Source organism: Gavialis gangeticus, unplaced genomic scaffold (assembly GCF_001723915.1).
Source record: "Gavialis gangeticus isolate Ggan-Ray unplaced genomic scaffold, GavGan_comp1, whole genome shotgun sequence".
In the NCBI taxonomy this organism is placed as follows: domain Eukaryota; kingdom Metazoa; phylum Chordata; order Crocodylia; family Gavialidae; genus Gavialis; species Gavialis gangeticus.
In genome coordinates, this window is record NW_017729015.1 from 19,715,988 (window position 1) to 19,736,914 (window position 20,927).

Genomic DNA, 20,927 nt, shown 5'->3' on the forward strand with positions numbered 1-20,927 from the left:
TATGCTCCAAAATCACAACCAAAGCCAAAAGAAAGGGGACAGTGTTTATCTCTACTCTAGCTAGAAGGGATTTTTTTTTTCGTAGTTTTTGTTTTTTTTAGTCCTATGCCTCTGGTGAAACTCCAAGACCTTCTTCTGTTTTGTTTTTTTTAAACTGCAAGTTTGTAAGAGTCTTTTTTTTCTTTTTGTTTTGTTTTTTTGAAGTCAATGAAATTAAGAAAAAAAAAGTCCTAATTCTCTCTGCAGTATATATTTTTTTCTTCTCTCTGAAAGATATCCCGAATGCAACCTCTGCTGCAGTCTCTGGGGGAGGGAGAGCCTTTTACTTGACGCGGCCTTGGCGTTCCTGTAGGAGGGGAAGGGATGGGGAGAAAGAAAGAAAGTTAGTCCAGAACAACCCTTCCCAATCTCTCAGAATCACGGGGGAATGGGATTTTGTTCCCCAGCATCTCCTACCTGAATATTTAGGCAGCTATCTAATTTCTGATGGAAACCACCTTTTGACACTCAGTGAACTCTTACAACATGCACAGTGCTTCACAAAGGACGAATCTGTTTTAAGAAGGCAACGGCTTACGGCCAGTGTTGTGATGCACCACGGTCACATGCAGCCTTCCAGTTCTTCCCATTTCCCCTTTGTCATGGTTGCCACCATCCCCTCTCTCTGCCTCTCCCTGACCCTCACGCCAGCAATGCCTTTTGCAGAAAGGAAGTGGTAAGGTCATACAAGTCTGATCACATGAGAAACAGCTGTGACAAATCCAGCCTGCTTTTCCAGTTTTGTGTCACCTGACAGGAGTAACAGGACCAAAACATAAGGAAAGAGAAAGAGCAGCACTGGCAAGGGGTCTTGTTCTCAGAGAGATCTGGGCCCTAGGAGATGGTGGGAAGCTAATCTGCAGAAAGCAGGTCCCCGAGACAAGTCTCCTGTTCTCAAGCCAGTCAGCAGGCTGGGAATCAATCTAGACATGAAGCAGGGAAGAGGTACAGCCCTGCCCTGCTTAAGGAAGGACTTTGATGCTGCCCTGCGTGGATTTGTGGCAAAGGCCCATTGTCAAGGGGGAGCAAGTACTCGTGTAGGTCACAGGAGGACAGAAGACAAAGTGAAAGAGGTACATGTGCCCCAGAACACTCTGCCACTGAATTGCAGTACTTGCCATCACCTAGCCCAGCCCCCGCATGTCCTGGCACCATGAAATTCGTGTCTCGCACAGATGTGCAAGTCACAGCAGAAGCTTTTGTTTCAAAGAAAGTGAATGGGATGTCAACCATGCAGCATCCACCCAGGCACCAGAACAGCAGCTTTGTGATAGCTCCGAAACCTAAAACCATTCGTCTCACTGCTCCTCACTGGAGGACCTCCCCCTCCCCTAATTCCCAATCGTTTCAAGGCTCCTCACAATCACATTCATCTCTCCGCATCCGCGAACCCAGCACCTTGCACCCTTCCCTTGACATCCTCTACCCCATATCCATGCACCATCATGGCAGAAGTCTGCAGTTGGCTGAAAACCAGAAGGCTGGTACAGAGCAGAACTGAAAGATAGCCAGGGTTGCTGTGTGGACAGGCCCGCTTTTATATTTAGCTCAACTTGAAGATGTTTCACACAGCTGCTACTAAGCTTTCCTCTCCTACCCCAGCCATACAACGCAGGAGCTCTGCTGCCAAGCTTGCTCCACAGAGGATTATGTATGCAGCAGGCAGACGTTCCCTTACATGTGCACAAGACTGCAGGATTTAGTTTTGACGCGCTATCGATATATGGAGTTATGATGGCTGATCCTTGTGCCCCACTGCTGACCACATCTCCATGCACGCCCTAGGAATCATGTGCCAAAATTCACAGAAAGCTGGAACCTCACCAGAACTATTTTGGACCCTGTTCCTTCCCTCTAGAAGCACTAAAGCACCAGCAAGGCTGGCCCACTGGCTCGCGCTGGACAATGCCAGCTCCAGATGCTTGTTACACTGGTGTCACCCTCCCCAGCATGGCACACCACAGAGTACATACAGTTCAGTAGAAAAGCACTTTTCCCCAATTTAACCACAACCAAGGAAAACCACTCTTCCACTGGGATAAGAGTGGCCATACATGCAATTAAATCAGTATAGCTTCTTGCAAAGCCAAGGGAACCTTTTCCTGCAGACAAGGCTTGTTCCTCAACCTAAAACAGTAACTGTCTCTCTCCTCTACCGCACAGACAGCAAAGCAAGCAATGCTTTAGGTTCAACACTTCTTTCCTGGGAGCATTCAACACATGGAGCATTGGCTGGGCTATGCCTAGCCACCCTCTGCCTGTGACAAAACCCTCTCTGATGCTGCACTTGCTGGCATTTCACCTTTTAGACAAAAAGCACCAGACTAAAATGCGAAGGCTGCTGAGTACACCCAGCAAGTAGCCACAAACAAGTGAAGCAGCTCTAATTCTTTTCATAGGAGAGGTCTGCTCAAGTTCAGGCAGGCTTTATGTGCCCATTTGGAGAGGGGGGGGGTGGGGAAAAAAACCCTCAGCAAAAGAGTCCCTTAATGGAGAAAGAAACTGGGCTTGATCCTAAAGAAAGCCAAATGCTTGAGGGGAAGCCACAAAACAAACTGCGGTTGCCAAGTCCTGTCCTTCTCTGCCTCCTGCTATCCAGCACACTTCGCCAAGCAAGGACAGATGGCAGCATGATGCATCTGTGCAGGAAGAAACCAAAACTGCCCGAGCTCAAGCCTTCGTCTTGGTGGTTTTAAGCCGGCTGCCAGGGCTCCACGGCACTGTCCCCCCACTTCAGGCTGGGGTGGAAGCGCCCTGGTCTGCCCCACAGATGGTGGCTGCAGTCCCTGCTGAGTCCTTCAGCCAATTAGCTGACCAGATGGACCCGCAGCAACTGGTCTAATTAGTCACATCTCCTTCCCTGCTGCGCAAGGAAAGTTACTCCAAAGACTGCAGTGTGGTTAAGAGCAGGGAGCGGGACAGACAGCAGAGAAAAAGGGAGCAAAAGGCTAAGGAACCATCACTGGGCTCAAGCCAAGAAAATCCCAGGAAAGGAAAAACAAATGCGATGCAGAAACAGGGGTGCTGGTTGTAGCCATGTTGGTTTAAGGACACAGGCAGACAAGGTTCTTTGGGTAGATGTGATATCTTTTATTACACCAACTAAGGAGTGGGAAAAATTGTTCTTTGCAAACTCTTGGGCACAAACACCCTGCAGCTTACAAAGAACAGTTTTTCCAACTCTTTAGTTGGTCTGATAACAGACATCACATGTACCCAAAGAACGCCGCCATGCAGAAATAGAGCACCCCAAAGAGCATTTCCTTCCTCCCTCACCCCACACATGTGCAACCTGCAAAAAGGGACAGACTGGAGAAACAGTAGAAGTAAACTTTACCACCTGATGTACTGCAAATCTCTTGAATTCAACGCTCAGCATAAAAACCTGAAGAAGCCCGAAGTGCTAGTGCCCCATAGACAAAGGCAAGCCTCTGTACCTGCCCAGCCCTGCTGCTTCAAAGAGCAGCCAGAGGACTTGATACCACAGGAGCTGTTCCAGCTTGCAGCCCACGAGGCCATGATAAAAGGTCCATGGGAACATGAGAGACTGCTAAAGCAGCCCCCAAAGGGCCATGGGGAGTCTCAAGAAGTGGGTAGCGTGGCACATATGGCAGGAACCAACTGGCCCTGTTCTATGTGTTTGACATATGAGGGACAAACAAAATAGCACAGCATTTCCATGTGATCAGCTTAAGCTGCATTTTCCAATAGACTTGGGTCACTCTTTGTTGATCCAACGCAGGAATAGGAGGGGGGAAAGGTCTGAGCTGTCAGTGAATGGTCGGGCCACTGCATGAGAACCCAGGAGTTTCTCAAAGACTATTCACTCCTCTGGATATCACATAGCAGTGGCCTGAAGACAGCAGGCTGGTCACAGGGCACTGCCTCATTTTGAGCCACTCAGACCCATGAGTTTTGCACACCATACTTTTCCATGTGACTGCAGGGATGTCAGATGCTTCGGAGTGACAGAGTGGGTGGCATGTGATGTTGCTGGGATGTCGTTGGTGCTACAGAAGTTGACAGATCCTCACATCAGGCTATTCTGCCTCCTTTTAGGACACAAATGGCCACATTCTTACTTGTGCAAGCGAGTCCAGCTGAGATTAATGGGAGATGTGCACTCTGCTCCACAGCAGAATTCAGACCATCTTCAACAGCTTTTGCTGGAATAACCCTTTTTTTCCCCCCCCAGCTTACAATCATTTTGTTCACTTAGTAGTGAAAAGACTTCCCACTTAGCTATGTGAGTAATGGCAGCTGGGCCCAGCAGCTACGTCCTGATTCTAGACGTGCGCTGTCAGGCTCTCCCCAGGATCAGCTTGAAGTGTGCTTATGGTCAGCACAGGGAATCCACTAAAATGGCCCCATGCTATTCTGCTTATCTGTGCAGTTCTGGAGTCTTAACGGTTTGGTTTACAAGCAAAGACAAGTCTACACCATTGTCAGTAGGAAAGGTCCAATAGCTGCAGAAGAGTGTTGCATCTTGTCCTCACAGGCCCACCAGTCAAACCTACTTCACTTAAATTACAGATTTTTTTTTTTTATGCTAGCAACAGAAATTGATTCAATGATGAGAACTGCACGCCCTCTTGTACCTGGGCTCCTGACCTTGCAAAAAAATCCATATATTTAATGTATTACTATCAAGTCTTTATTAAGACTTCTCCCCTTCTCCAACAGCAATTAAAAACCAAGTCAAAACCATGATTTAAAAAGGCCCTACATAGCTGGCCGCCAGGTAACCAGACACAGAGCCATCAGGGAGAATGTATGCTGAAGACGGACATGCAACCATGTCGTGGAAGTCTGAACCGCAAGACACTGAAAAGCACTCTCCTCTGGCAAGCTTCAACTGGCACCATGGAAAAAAAAGGGGAGGTAGGACTCTTCAACTGATGCAAAATGCAGAGAACATGATGGTATTTTAATACCAGACCAAGTTTGCAAGAAGTCCTGGCAATTTGCAAGTTCTGGCTTCCTCTTAACAGACAACATCACTTAAGGTTTTCTTAGGTTGCCTTTTACTCTGACATTTAGCAAAGAAACAGATAAGAAGTCATGCAGAGAAAACAGGGAAGAGAAAAATGCCAACAAAGAAGTTTGGCTGTAGTCAAATCTTCATTAGTTTATAAATGTATACAGCATCAATTGCTCCAGTAGCTTGGTATTTTACCATCAAACCACCAGCTTTGAGGGGGGATGAGAAGTGAGGAGGGATGGATAAAGGGGATGTTAGAAGGGGTGTCCCAGAAGTCCTAGGACTGAGCTTCTGCATCTGCAGTGGTAGTCACATGCAGTCAGATGGCCCAAGTCGTCAGAAGGCAGCAGGCAGGCTAAGTCCCATAAGACCTACCAACTTTCAGAGCAGCATCAAAACTGATGCAACCCAGTGCGAAAGAAGGACACCACCTCTTTCTTCAGATTATCAAATTTGCATTTTCAAGCCGCGACAAATTCTATTTCTAGTCATATTTAGGGAGTACTTCTTGGCAGAAGCTGCTTTCATAGGAAACAAATAGTGTACGACTTTAAAGCAACTGTAACACGCTGACAACCTCAACTGCCCGAGGATACCTCACATTTAACCAGGTGTCCCTTTCTAGTGAAATCCAGTATTTAAAGCCACACAAACATATCGGTAGAATCACAGAAAGTGAGGGTGGGAAGGGACCTTAGGAGGTCATCTAGTCCAACCCCCTGCTCCAAGTAGGATCATCCTCAACTAGATCATCCCAGCCTAGGCACTGTCTAGCTAGGTCTTAAAAACCTAGGTGGGTGACTGGTCTCCAAGCAGCTTGCTAGCATACCTTACTAATTAAAAACTAATGCCTGTTACGGGAGTTCCTCAGTGGGAACCCAGACTTGTCTCCCAGACTGGCCTTCCCACCCAGGCCTGGTATTTCTCTTCTTACATTGTGTTTATAGGCAAGATGTGAATTTACAGCCTCCATACCAAGCTTTTCAGAAAGACAGAAAAACATCTAGGGAGGGGATAAAGAATTCAACGGCCAAGACATCTGATCCTTGCAGGGAATGAAAGGACTCTATACATATTTCAAGTTGAGGGAGAATTCCCAGTGCCAACACAAGTTGGTAGCTTTGTGCTGGAGGGTTTTTTTTTTTTTGAATAGCCAATTGGAGATTTTCAAGAATCGCCTCTGAAAGCTATAGTCAACAGGAATAAAACTGACCAAACTATTCACGCTGCTACTAATGGCCTTGTCCAGAAACATTTTCCTACTGGCTAAACCTCCCTCACAAGGTTTGCTGGCCAGCTGCTACACATCCTAGCTCTCAAGACATTAGGAAAGAGGAAAAAAAATACTTTTAATTTCAGTTCCTTGTCTTATGTATTTGACAACACATTTTATTTGCACGGTTCAGCCATTGTCTTTGCATGTCTTTTCAGGAACATGAATCAGGACTCTACGTAGAGACCTGGTCAAAGCTGAGTTCTCCCCATCTGGTTTTAGCAGTGTCATTGGCATTTCCCAAGCACCTGCCTTTGAAGGCTAGAGAAGGCCCCAAAGAGTACTGCTGCACAACAGTGAGAGTGAAATGACGCTCTCCCCTGAAGACCTGACGTCAGGGACTTGTTTGTCACATAAAATGGGTTTACTTACTTTGACTATATTAAGTAATAGCACTGAATGGAAATGTTAGCACTATAGAATCCAGACCACAAGATGGCCTGGAAAGAACAGTGCCATGGTTCAGACCCTTGATTAATGCAAAGCTGATAATGTATTCATTACATCTGCTGGTACACAGTCCAAATGGGGCAGTTGCATTTGAATACCAGTGAAGCCTGAATGCTACACCCACCCACACTGAATGTGAGCAAGCACTTCATTCTGCAAGCAAAAGAAACTTAACATTCATTTTAGGATAAGGACAAGCAGCTATACTTTCTCCCACTTCCATTAACTGTATCAATAATTCAATTCATGGAGGTCAAAGAAGGACAGCAATACTCCCTATGACCTTTTGTATAAATCTTACTGTTTCAGTCGTCTTTGAGAGAGAATCTGGGGGAGGATCAGCCAGGACAAGAAATCTAAATTCCAGCTTAGGTCAAAAGTATGCTTAAGATTTAACACTATAAAAATGTAAATAGCTAAGCGTCAACCAAATTATGACCTTCCATGTGAAGATGATCCTGAGGATGTTCTCTCAGAGATCTACCGAGGCACTAAAAAACTCTTGAGAGACAGTCACTTTATAGAAAATGTCTTAAAAACATACACCATATATAAATAACTGACAGCCAAGGGAGCAAAACAACTAATACTACTAATTTACAAGGAGGGAAAGGATTAAGAAGCATTTTAATTTCAAGGTTTAATATTAAACACAGGGAGATGAGAACGAAATGCTAGGTGATTTTTATTAACGCTTTATTTTTAAAGGCTTCTACATTGGTGTTGCAGTACAAACAATGGAGAGCTATGCTGTTATCTCAAAACTACTCAGCGCTGTCCTTTTACTAAATTCTAACAGTATGAAACCGGAACTGCTGTCTTCATTATGAGCTCTCTCTACAGACTGGCTTGCAGAAACCACCCCCAAATGCTATGTTATTAACTTATCAAATGTATTGTTACACGACTTATCCTTCAATTAAAGAGCAGCACACTGGGCAGCCACTGACTGGAAAGAGCTACAGTCAACCCTGTTGTAGTGATCCGCTTGCATAATGACAACTCTTGTTAACCAGGACCTCCTTGGATAACTTGGCTACAGTAAAAGCGCAGTTGCACTGTTTTAGTTGGCAAATATCCATTTTTTGTGCCACTAAGGATTGGTTTATTAATTTGTAAATCCAGAAGACAGTACAATTATAAGTAGAACAGGAAAGCATCTTGGAAAATAAGGCAGGGGGTCTAATAATTCCAGTTAGCACGTTAAAGCAGCACAAAGGGGAAACAAAAAGAAAAAAGAATCCTATGAAATGAATACCTGTCACCCAGCACTTTTACATGAAAGTGTCCTTTCACACATTCAACTCTCATGTGATGCCTTCTAGCAACCAACCAGTTAGGAACAGCTCATGTAAAGCAATGCCTACTACACTCTGAATACATATGGTTCATATACTTTTATTTTTTGTTAGATTCTCATCAGCTTTCAGCACTGCCATGTAACCTGCACTTCTGTACTGGGGAGATAAGCCAGGCAACAGAAGAGTGTACATGCCAAGATGCACAGTGTTTCCAGAAAGTGAAATGGCTGACAAGCATCCAGCTTTGGAAACAGGAGACTTTCCCTGAGAAATAGCCGCAAGAAAATAATCTGAGGAGCAGCACTCACCCAGAGGTGTGCGATGCATCCTTTGGCCAACGGCTAAGGAATTTCTGCCAGCAGGATGCCCATGCACCACTGCTTGATGATGTCTTCTAGAGTCCCCTTTCATGCCATAATCCCATGAATTTCTGGAGAATCTTGCTTCTAAGCCACACCAAAAACATTCACAAAAGCACCATAAAGCATCAAGTGCTGCTGCCTGGGGCTTACAAGGTGGAAATACCCGACACCCCCAGATTTTAAGGCTTTCATTCTAATTTGTTATTGTACAAATAACCAGCACCACCTCTACAAACACCTCCCCCTCAACACCACTTCAAAGACTGCTGACACCAAACAGGTCAAGCCTGCATTCATCACTGAAACAGGAGCCAACACACACCTCAGGTAGACACTAAGAAAAGCTTCCACAAGTTGGCTCTGGCTAACACATCCTGACATTTTTAGGGGATTCCCTCTATCACTGGCTTCTTTGCAGAGTTTGCCAGCTGCTATTTGGCACCTGGTTCACAGTCAGAGATGAAGTCCATTCCTAGTAAGGGGATAATGGCTTTTCTCCACTCACAACCTGCACTGCATCCAACTCAGTGACCCAGAGGTGAAAGGCTCCGAATCTGACTATGGACATTCAAGAAACACGTTTTAAACTTCTCATTTCCACAACTTAAAGGATCAGTTTCACAAGCCACTGGTCGATTTTAACAGCTGTTAAAGCCCTGCAGTTTAATGTGATTCATTAACTCACTAAAACCTGATGTCATATTAATTCATTTACTTTATACATTACCGGGCAGTAGGGCAGAAAGGAACCTTATAAGGTCCTTCCATTTTAGAGGTCTTAAAATGGCTTCTAATTATTAGAAATGAAGATCCCATCTTCTAAAAAAAATAAAATAAACTGAAGGAGAACATGGGATAAGAAGAGCCAAAAAATGTAACTACATTTTTGTTCTTAAAAGTATCTAGTCTCACTAGTGAAGTTTTCATTTATTCTCAATAAAGTGCTTTGAAGTCACTGGATAAAGAGCATTAAATATAAAGTAATGTACAGATACATACACACACACACACACACACACACACACACACACACGATAAAGAAAAACAGTCATTTATAGTCTGCCATCATTTATCACAGCAAACAAGTTAACTACCATTATTTAGGAGGCCCTGGAATTAGCAGCAATGAGCATTAGAGATTAGGAGTCATAGCAAAGATATTCTGTGCTGACAGCTGGCCTTACTGTACCTAGGTTTTGAGTACAAATACAGTGGATGAGCTTGTGATCCTTGGGTAAATGGAATGGTTAGTGAAGGCATCACTTCAAATTTTGTTAAATTCAAGGAAAAAATAAGATCCAAGAGTGCAGGAAAAAAAGGGATTTTTTTTTTGCTTCACTCAAAGTGGTTGCGTTTTTTGGGGGGCCCTATAAAACATAAGAGACATTAGGTAAGAGGACAGTCACCAAAAAATCACGAGGCTCTAATTCTCCTCTTTGGAACGCGTACGCTTCTTCCCCCTCCAATATTACAAAATAGCAAGAAATACAAATGGGGTTAAAAGAACAAACAAAACCACCTCTGCCTTGGAAACACTACAAGAAAAATATATGTACATAAGCTACATCAGGACACATTTCGATGAGAAAGGTGCAGCCCTCAAATATGCCACTTCAGAGGGAGGTGACTATTGCCCTGACGCACCAGGACTCTGCTGCTGAGACACAAGCCAGGGACAAACAGTCCTATCTAGCATATCCCCCATTCTTACTTTGAGACAGAGGCACTTTTGACACCCCCAGCAGCTGCACAGCTCCTCTGGACTCAACCCCAGCTCCAGCAATACCCTGTGCAAAGTGCTCCTTATCAACATGGAGGCAAACATTCCACCTGAATACGCTGGCACCGGACTTAAACAATACAGAAGGTTTTTTTCTTTTTGATGCCAACTCCCTCGAGTCCATGGAGCCCACACATTCTGGCCAGCGTGTTGAAAACTGCCACAGCAACAGGGCAGTCACAAAGCAGACATCAAATACAACCCAGTAGCAAGTGTTTAAGATATTACTTCCCTTATTTTTGAGCCAGGAACACAAAAGATGCAGCCATCCTGCTGAAAATAAATCTCATATTGTCCCCATTAAACATGCACAACCATTTTGTTGAGGACAAGGCAACACTTTTGAGAAAATGCATGCTACTATTTTAAAACAAAGATAAAGCAGCCCCCATGCTGCAGAAGTCCAGGACAGTGGTGGTGACTATAAGTGGTTTCAAGAAGCCTGACAGTAGGTTGAATTAAACTATCAGTTGCAGCAGTCCTGGCTATATGAGGAGGGCCATGAGGAAAAGTGCTTCTCAATGTGTTGCCTTTTGGTCTGGTTTTCTAATGACTGGCAAAAAGTGGAGACGGACATTCAGATAAGAACAAGGGAAATGACAGGCAACAGGAGAGAAAAATAAAGGAATATGTGCTCAAAACCAAACAGATGAATTAAGCTTTCCAGCATCCCTTTATGAACTGAAGGATGTGGCACGACCATACCCACTCACATGCCTGTTTGAATGATATAGGGAGCTCTAAAGACATTAACTCTACCAACACGTCAGGTACTGACACATATTGGACAGCGAACCCGAAAAAGCAGGAGATAACATGGAAGAGATGCCAGAATTTTTATAAAGGGCTATGAGAAAGTACATTTATCAAGGTCACATTGTAGAAGGCAGCTCTGTAGGAACCACTGTAAATCGAACAGAGGCTTGGGCAAGTTTGAAGCCAACTGCAACAACTGTGGCTTGTTAAAAGCTCAGCACCAGCCAAGCTTTGCGATATTTAAGCTTCAAGGAACAAGAATGTAGAACATCTCTGGAAGATGGTGCTGCAGAGACTGACTGCCGAGAGACAAAGAGCCCTTAGCAACAGGATTTCTCCAACACAAAAGAAGTCTGACAGGCCATGGACAGGGAGTCTGCGCCATTAACTGATGCTGGGGCACTGAAAGTTTAACACGCTGCCTCCGCTCTGGTATGCGAATCCTTTTCAGGCGGCTGGGCTGTGGTGCTTAACCACTACTGCACATATAAGATTTGTTCTTGCCAAGCAGTCACAAGGCAGAACTGTCAGGCTCCATTCTATTCATGCCTGACAAAGCTGGAAGCCGAAAACCTCTCCTTCATCAAAAACTACTGCTTCTCATTGAAGGAATGAGACAGCAACTACACACACACCCCAAAAAAAAAAACACCACCTCATGGATTTTCAAAGCTGCGTCAGAGCCTTATCCGAGAGGTCAAGCTGCTGCAGTAAGCCAGCATTTCCTCAGTGCCGGACATTGCAGGGCAGGGCCTCGCAAGGAGTTATCCACAACACAAAGCAAATATCAACCTACAAAAATCATTCCTTGCCCAGTAATTTCAGAGATCTGGGTTTGACTTGCCTGGGTGAGGAAGAAAAGCTCCCAAAGTGTTACAGCTTTGGTGGTTTGGGGAATTCATAAGTAGACAGGTTTGGTGGTTACTTTTAGTGGACCAACTGTACAGTTGGGAGAGATGTTAGACAAACTTTTGGGGATAAAGTGCCCTCTCTCAGGTCTGGGAAAGAAGTAGGTAGAAGTCTAGTAAATTAAATACCAGACAAAACAATGGCTTACATTTAGGTCCACATGCTAGGGTCTTCCCCTTTCTGCCTGCATTTGTTCTCTGCCCTCACACCATCTTCCATGCTCTCTGTCCAACTGCCCTCTGTGCTGATCTCTTCCTACCTTTCCCTGCTCCCCAACATCTGTCCTTTCCTGTGTTGAATGTTCTGGTGCTCGGCACTGGTTACCAATAAAACATCCTAGAAATTCCACTTCTAAACATGCCCTGTGCCTGGGCTGCCATGATCAGATCTCTTATTCTCCCACTGCCTAAAATGCAACCACCAGACAGGAGCAGCATGGGTCTCAAGTGACCACATAGTGTTAAGGACCTCAAGTTGTCATCGTGGCCAGCTGAGTTGACCTGGAAAACTCATACAACTGTCAGGTTCAGTGCATTCCCACCTATCCTCTCATCACAGGTTTTCTACAAGGGACACCTGTGCTAAACACTAGTCAAGTTTTATAACTGGCATCACATCTCTATGGTAACAAAAGGTGTGATCCCACGGGTAACTCTCATCATTCAAACTTCTACTCCATGACTGCCATACTGAGTAGTTTGCAGCTCCTCTTTTAGTGTTTTAAATACTAGGTGGAGGATTCCTTGCTGCCAAGACTGAAGACAGCCTTTGAAAACTTTGCAACACGCTAATTTTAAGTTATCATTTAGATCCAAGTAGAGTTCTATCCCTAAAAGGCAGAAGGGTCATCTACAGGTGAATTTAACATAGAGTGGTATCACAAATTAAAATTCCAGACTCCAAAGTCACTGACTTTCCAACAAAACCAGAGTTTGGATGGCATTTCAACAGCTCTACTAAGAATGCTTTGAGAACTACAATTCTTCAGTTAGCAAACAATCACATTCCTATTCCTTGATTTCTGATAGGGGCTTTATCAGAAATTTGACAACATGAATCCTCCCTCCCCCCAATCAGGTGAACGCAGGAAATTAAAGTTTGTGATGCACATTGCTGGCTTTGAGTCCAGGTTAGAGCAGGAAGGGGCTACGCAAAATGTTTCTAGCCAGCTCTGCTCAGAACATCAGTGTTGAGCTACAAGCCTCCTACTCTAGTTTCCATCTAGAGCAGAGGCTGCCAAATTAGGTGGTAGGTTTCCAATGCAAAAAAAGTGGTTGACCAGGAATTAAAACTGAAACCCACAAGACAGATGAACTCTACTCTCCAGAATGGTATATTCATTCATTGTGCCTCCCGGCTCCTTTAGCTCCCCACCCCACACAATCCAAGCAGACAGGGAGGCGAATTACCTTTTTAACATTTTCCTCCTCCTCCTGGCGTTTCTCATAGTGTGAGAAGTCATCGAAGATGGAGGTGGTGTGCTTGTAGGTGGCAATGATTTTCAACACCTGCTTAGCCTTTTCCAGAGGCACCTCCTGAGTGTCCCTGGAGTTGGTCACTGGCTTATTCTCGTTGTTCTCTAGGCGGATGTGCCGGAGTTGGCTGTTAGGAACGTCCTTCACAAATATCCACCTGACATCAAAGCGTCCCTTCCATTTGTCCTGGGACCACACGCCTGCACATGTGTTGTAGTCCACAGCAGATTTCATTTCTGCTACGCCGCAGAAGTGACCACTGCCATTGACACTGAACAGTAAGTAAACAGGGCCTTTCCCATTCATGGAGCGATAAGCAGCATCCAGTCTCTTGTTGCCATGCTCTGTACTGCACCAGATATTATATTTAATGGAACGGTGGATATCGTCCTCAGAGTAACTCTTAATGATGAAAACCCGGCCATGTTTTGGGTTCCAGTCAAAATCCTTGGGGTTGTAGTTGTTGATGGATCTCAACTTCTCCAAGACTGGGTGTGGTTCCGAAGGAGCAGAACCAGAACTTGTTTGAGACTGCCCCACTCCGTTACCATCCACTCCATTTTGACCAAAGCCATTGCCACGATTACGAGGTGCAACCCAACGGGTGGGCTGAGCTGCCTGCTGCTGCACCGGCAGCTGAGCCGACTGTGGCGGTGGTGGGGGCAATGGCTGTGGTTGTTGCCCTGGTGGAGCCTGGGCCACTGGTGGGCTATTACTGATCTGCTGACCCACTGGTTGAGGGGACACCTGGGTTGGCTGTTGACCAATATTCTGAACTAAAGCCTGGGAAGGAGCTTTTGCCACCGGCCCTTTGTTATCCCAAGTTCCAATATCCATGTTATGCTTTATTGGGGGCGGTGGAAGACTTGAACCTGCAATACCATTCTTGGTCTTCAGCTTGGGCTGTTGTTTTGCAGGTTTGCTAGCAATATCAGCCCAGGAAGTTGGTTTTGGAGGAGCGATAGTGGCTGGAGGCAAGCTGTTAGACGCCACAATATTACTGGTAATGGACCCACTACCAACAGCGGACCCGACAACTTTTGGGACATTGCTTGCAACATCTGTACTGCCCAACTTCAATGCTGCCATGCCTTGGTCTATGGTATTCATGCCAGGAGCCTTATTCAGAGTCTCATTGGCAAAAGCAGACTGCCCATCAATCATGGCTCCACCCAGCGAGCTAGGTGCATAAGCGTAATTGCTGCTATATCCAGAGCTTTGAGTGGACTGTCCCTGAGAACTGTTATTCCCCCATGCTGAAAAGTCAATCCCACTTGGAAAGAAGTTAAAGCCATGCTGTCCGAGGAATGGAGTGCTGCCAAGGGCCCCTGGCTGTCCAAACATGGCATCTGGGAGAAAGTGAGGCTCCCCATTGCTCAGCTGTCCATAAGATGTTAGGTAGGGCATAGGTGGGTCACCCCCTGTAGACCAGGTAGCTTCACCTAATGAGTAGGAGAATCCAATGGATGGACTGTAGTAGCTTGGTAAGTAGGAGTCAGACATTGCAGTGTATGCATTATTCTGCAAAACAAAAACAAGCACTGAACAGTTAGAACAGATCTTCGGCAGCCCTGGAATCAAAAGCCACTTTTCCCACGCCCCATCCCCCAACTTCAGAGCTGCTTCAACAAATTCAAAGCAGTCGGTTAGCAAGAACCATGGCTTTTAAATGCACCTTTTGCCAAATATACCAAAATAATTTTTGTACCAGAACAAATTAAACAATTGAAATGAAAAGATTCATCAGAATTTTCTCTTTCGCTTTTAACATCCTAGGAACTAAGTAGTCAGGGTGTCACCCATTCCAAGCTGAAGGAGCATTAAGCTTCCAGACCCCTTTGTGGAACTGCGAAATGATTGCAAAATACTCTGGGGCAGGTTCTATGTTTTATATAGAGTAATGAAGTCTTCATCAAGTACCACTCTGCCAAACTTTTTGAATACATGAAGGGCATTTTGTTGTTGTTTTTGGGTGTGAGAGGAAGGGAAGAAGGACGAAAGAAAGAATAGGATGTGCACAGAGTCAGCCCAATAGAGAAAGCACTATGAGCAGTTTCATTCAGCTGCCCCTTCTCCCCCGCCATCCTGATTAACTTCTCTAAGCTGATTATCCATGGAAACTCCCCCAAAGATGTAATATGAGAGAGCTCCAAATATTCCAAGAATTTGATTTACATTTCAAGTGTGTTCTAAAACTGCTTTGCCTCTCTAACTATACATTGACAACACATTCAAATAATACACAATGCAAATCTTTGCTATTGTGGCCTTTCTGGCATGGCTATGAGGACTACAAAAGAAAGCAGACTTCATGTAGAGAAGGAAAAAAAAAAAAAATCTGCTAACACTTTTGCTCTGCCCTTTTACACCCAAACAGTCTCTAGATTATGAAAGTAACTTACTAAGTCTTACAATTAAGAAACTTTAATGGATATCACTCCGACTTGCTCACATGGAGAACATCTGTGACTTCATAGTTAAACCATGGCCCCCCAGGGAGTTGTTAAAGCCACGCTAATGGATTCTATCATCCAGTAATTTGAACCTGCATGCACACAGGTCTAGTGCTCTATGACAGCTTACGTGACAATCCACTGCAGACCAGATAAGCCAGCTCAGGCTGAACCCCCTTCTTAAAACTTGGCTCACATTAGATATCACTCACTCATTTTCATTCAATCGTGTTCTCTCACATGCCAAGGGCAGCTCCCAAAGGATTCCATGCCGTACTAGACCCTCGGCAAGGTCTCAAGGGAAAAGTGCTGCCTCTTCCACTCTAAGTGTAAGTAACAGTTTATACCTGGCCCCAAATTTACCAAAATTAAAGATATATATATTTTTTTAAGTTTAAAGGTTCCAAGGAGGCAAGGTTGGTTTTATTGTTTACAATATTCTCCTGCAGCAACCAAAACCCAAGTAAACAATGTATCCTGGTGCTAATGCATGAAAACTAGGAACAAATGTTACTGATCTTTCACATTCTTCTCAGCTGGGAAAGAGAAAAACAAGCAAGCAATGATCACCTTTAATTGGAGAATGCTGGTGTATTGTATAATCCAAGGACCTCCATCCTGCTAACCATAACCAAATAAACAGTCTTTAAGGCTCAATCAAGTGAAAGTCTCACTTGCATAAGCAGTCCCATTGACTCAAGAATATGATTTATGTTCCCCCCACCCCACCCTTTATGATTTTTAGTGAATACTGGTCTCCTCAAAGGAGATTCTCTTCAGGTTTTGTTGGTGGTTTGTTTGTTTGTTTTAAAACAGAGGTAATTTAAAATGCACAGCTGGCAGCTAGCCTTATATAAATATAAACTTGAGACCACATTTAAAACTTAGATTAGTCAAAGTGTCTTGATTAAATCTGTTCCTTGACACATCTCTCCCCTACAGCGCAAAGAAGTGACAGTTGGATCAAATCAGGCTGCTCATCAAGCCAATATATCTGTTTTGGCTTTCCCTTTTTTGACTTTTAGCTGGGAGCTGGATTACAGAATATACTGGTGTACTATCTACATAATACCCACTGAAATCAGCAGAATCAATATAGAAACATACAAATTAGGGTTGAAATGCTTGATTAAAAATGCATTTAAGGCAGGCCTTTATATGTTCATTGACTGAAGTTATACCAATATGTGCATCAAGTCCAATACTTAGATGCAGCAAACTCTCAAGTGACAATGTCACAGATTTGTAACTAAAGAAGCCTCCACCAGCATTTAACTCCCCTAATGACTAAGTTGGTTGTAGCCATGTTGGTCTAAGGACATAGGCCGACAAGGTTCTTTGAATAAATCTGATATTTTTCATTAGATCAACTAAAATAGTCGGAAAAATTCTTCTTTGCAAGCTTTCGGGTACAAACACCCTTCTTCTGGCAGAGGGAGCACCTACACTTTTTAAAAAGCCTATTGCCTCAACTTCACTGTTCTTGTGCATCTCTGTCCCTAGGGATCACTATTCTCTACTGTAGTTTTGCCTCCGTAAGACTAAATAACCATAGACCTAAGCTCTGAACACCAGGCAACTTTGATTCAACAGGCTGATAAACTGGGTGAATTAAAGACTGTGCATCTGTGCCATTGGGTTACCTGGTATTCTCCATACACAAGTTGGAATGAAGTTTCAAAAGGCTCCCATCACCCTTTTGAGTTTTGACCATGTTTAGTAAAGTTATTTCTTGAACAGTCTGTACAGTTCATGTTTTGCTAAGATACTTTCATTCCGATACTCTTTTCCTACCAGCCTGTTCCATTTGTGCAGAAGGGCCACAGTCAACGTAGTGACTAGGTGTTGGTTTCTCTCATTCTATTAACTGAACAGGTAAAATATAGATGGGAACAGGTGTCAAACTACACAAAGTGAGAAACGAAAGCAAGTCATCCCAGTGGGTTTTAGCTTCATTGAGACTTAACCAGAAGTTTTGTCTCATTTGTCACTGCTGTTGACTATTTAAAAAGGAATGCCATATACTAATCTTGTTGGTTTTAAAGGCATTACCACCCCCTAAACATTTTCATTTTCCTACTTAAAGATGTATTATTCCCCTGTTTCTTAGAGCTATACTCACGTAATGCAAGGAAGAGGAGTGAAAATTACTAAGACTTCACAAACACACCAAATGAACTGAAAAAGAAAGATACTGAACTTTTGGTTACAGTAAGACTACTCTGTTTAATAGATGAATAATTGCACAAAGAAGTTGATAGCAACTCTTTAAGTGGTTAAATGTGCCTCAAAAAAAAAAAAAATCACTGGTGGTAGTTTTTATAAAAAGTAAAAGGTGCCATCAAGTAAGGGAAATAGGTACATTTGTCCAGCATTCGGAGACTAAATGAAAACAAATAAAGACCTGCTCAGATTAGAGGGATTTGAAGTTCAACTTGTACTCTTCTGGAAAACTAGATATACTAAATGATTTTAATGTGTAGCATCCTGAAGACTGCAAGATGATCGACCAAAAAAAACCCAGGAGTGGAAGAAGGATCATGCTCTCTCAAACAAAGATGGAAGCCTGCTGAAGAATTCTTCTGGTAGCAGCCAATAAATTATGGCTCATCATCATTAGATAAGGCATCCAAATAAAGCAGCATCATTGGCAAGAATGACTATTTAAGATGCTCAATTTCTACGCCCAATAATATTCCAGCTACTCTTTGAGAAGGAAAAGACATATAGGATAAGATAATTACTAGGCTGAATACACAGACCTACTGTAACTCAACTTATGGTGCCTCAAACCTACCTTATCCTGTATAACTTTTCCTGTCTTCATACTCATTAACAACCATATTTTTAACCGCCAAAATGCAGAAAAGTAGTAAAATCCCTGGAATGGCACCTTCAGATACAACTGCAGGCTTTACAGCTTTACAGTTCATCTTTAAAGTTTAAAAAAAAAAATACAAACCACACACCCACTGATTATCAAATCCATCTGTTCTGGGTTTTCTTGGTGGAAAACTAGAGCAAAGATCTATTTCAAGCATTTCCAGCATGCTTGATAAGGAGATAAGAACTCTGATAATATCCTCAATGGCAGACAAGCCTCTAGAACATTACCACATTTTACTAAGAAATTTCACAATGAGATACAACACACTCACTCACCATCTTGTAAGAAATGAACCAAAAATGTGCAAGGGAAGTGACAAGTCATGAACAAAGCAAAGATCAGAACCAACTGTCTCAAGTTTTCCCTCTCTCTTTTCTAATTGTCACTGAAAATTTGGGTGTGGTGGGGAGGGGGAAGGGGGAAGGGGAATTTTCAGTGTTAATTACTACTTAAATGCAAGAGCTACTTACAAAATCAGACTTTGCAACCAAAAACTAAACTGAAGCCAAGGGCCAGTGTGCTTTCTGTTCAGAACACTGTCTCTATACTGAGAAAACAAGATGTTACTTTAACAGCTAAAAAAAAAAAAAAAACAGACACAAAAAAGCTGGTAAATATCAAAATCCAATCAGCTGTGGAACTAGGCATACAGGAGACCAAAAAACCCAACCAAACAAACACATTCATATTACCTAGTGGCAGGAAGCCAACATGATTGTTGGCAAACTCTGCCCCTTAATAGGCAAATTCTTTCTTACTCACCGGCCTGGCCTGAGGACTCAAGTAGGGCTCGAAGTCATCGTCATTTAACCCATCCTTCTGATGCACAGACCCGTTTTGCACTACGAACAAAGTTCAGAGTGTGAAGAGAGACCCTATGCAGCCCTCACCATCTTCACTTAAAGCGTTTTCAAGTGGAGCACTGCCTCATTAAAAATAAGTCCCCCTTGCACAGGCTTCACACCGCAGCACCAAATTGGGTGAGGGAAGGTGGCTGAATTAGCCCCTTCCAGAGAAGACCCCTGCTCCCAGAAGGGAAAGAGAGAGGAGCATCCAGCACCCTGGCAGCACGCGTGTGCCCCACAGCATTGCTAAATGTACAATAATCATCATACGCATATAATCACTTCAACCCTTGTGCAACATCCCATCAATAATGGAAAGTGTCCAAAACAGGCAATAATTTTTGAGGCAGCTCATTGATGCAACACTAAGTGGCTCTCAGACTCGAGTATCTTGGTTGTAGCCGTATTGGCTTAAAGGAAAAAGCAATCAGGACTTGTGGTAGAGGCGATTTCTTTCATTAGACCAACCAGATGCTTGCAAACAAGAACTAGGTGCCATGAAATAATTTTTTTTGCACAAATCTAGTTGGTCTAATAAGAGAGATCACCTCTACCATGAGGCCCGTGTGCAAACAAGAATTAGATGCCATCAAAGAATTTTTTTTTTTTTGCACAAGGTCTACTTGGTCTAATAAGAGAGAGAAGACTTGTGGTAGAGGTCCTCTCTTTTTATTACAGCAACTAGAAGTTTGCAAAAAAAAAGTTTTGATGGCATCTAATTTTTGTTTGTAAACAGGACTCATGGTAGAGGTCATCTGAAAAAGAGAATTAGATGCCAAAAACATTTTTATTTGACTCGCTCAAACAGCTGCGAGATTTTCCAAGCGGTTGAGCTGGCAAAATAAAAGATAGCAGGTTTGCCTGAAGAACCTCGTGTGTCTTTATTTTGAGGCAGGCGGCAAGCCTGAATATCTGAGAAACCATTCAGGACTCATGGTAGAGGTGATCCCTCATATTAGATCAACTCGATTTGTCCCAAAAAAAGGTCTTTGATTTTGCAAACAACCTTTACCATGAGTCCAGCGTGCAAACAAGAATTAGATGCAATTGTTTTTGCACAAATCCAGCGGGCCCGCTACAAGAGGTCGCCTCTCCCAGGAGTCCTGAATGCGCTCTCGGAGAGACCCTGAGTTGTGGCTCACCACCCACATCAACATGCAGACGCATGAGGTCCTTTGGGTTAACCCCGCTCTCTTCGGTGACGCCGAGTCAAACTGCTCGGAGAAATCTCCCAGCTGTTTGAGCGGGTTGGATAAAGAAAAAAAAAAAAAAGAAGAGGGAGAGGGAGAGCATGGTCGTGGCGCTGACCCCACGGACCCTGGCACGGAGGCGGCTGCGACCTCCACCCCCGGGACCGAGCAGCGGACAGGTGGCATGAGGCATGTACTAGGGGCAGACAAGTGGGTCACTCGGGGG

The 20,927-nt window shown here is 43.8% G+C and overlaps 1 protein-coding gene across 1 annotated transcript; it reads right to left on the reverse strand.

Moving 5' to 3' along the window:
- Positions 1 to 241: 241 nt before the first annotated feature.
- YTHDF2 (YTH N6-methyladenosine RNA binding protein 2) lies at positions 242 to 19,535 on the reverse strand. Its single transcript, XM_019512530.1, has 3 exons — positions 19,429 to 19,535; positions 13,261 to 14,847; positions 242 to 346 (listed from the first exon to the last, which is right to left on the reverse strand). The coding sequence occupies exons 2-3, from the start codon at positions 14,827 to 14,829 to the stop codon at positions 323 to 325; spliced, it is 1,593 nt and encodes a 530-aa protein (XP_019368075.1). The 5' UTR covers positions 14,830 to 14,847; positions 19,429 to 19,535; the 3' UTR covers positions 242 to 322.
- Positions 19,536 to 20,927: the final 1,392 nt, after the last annotated feature.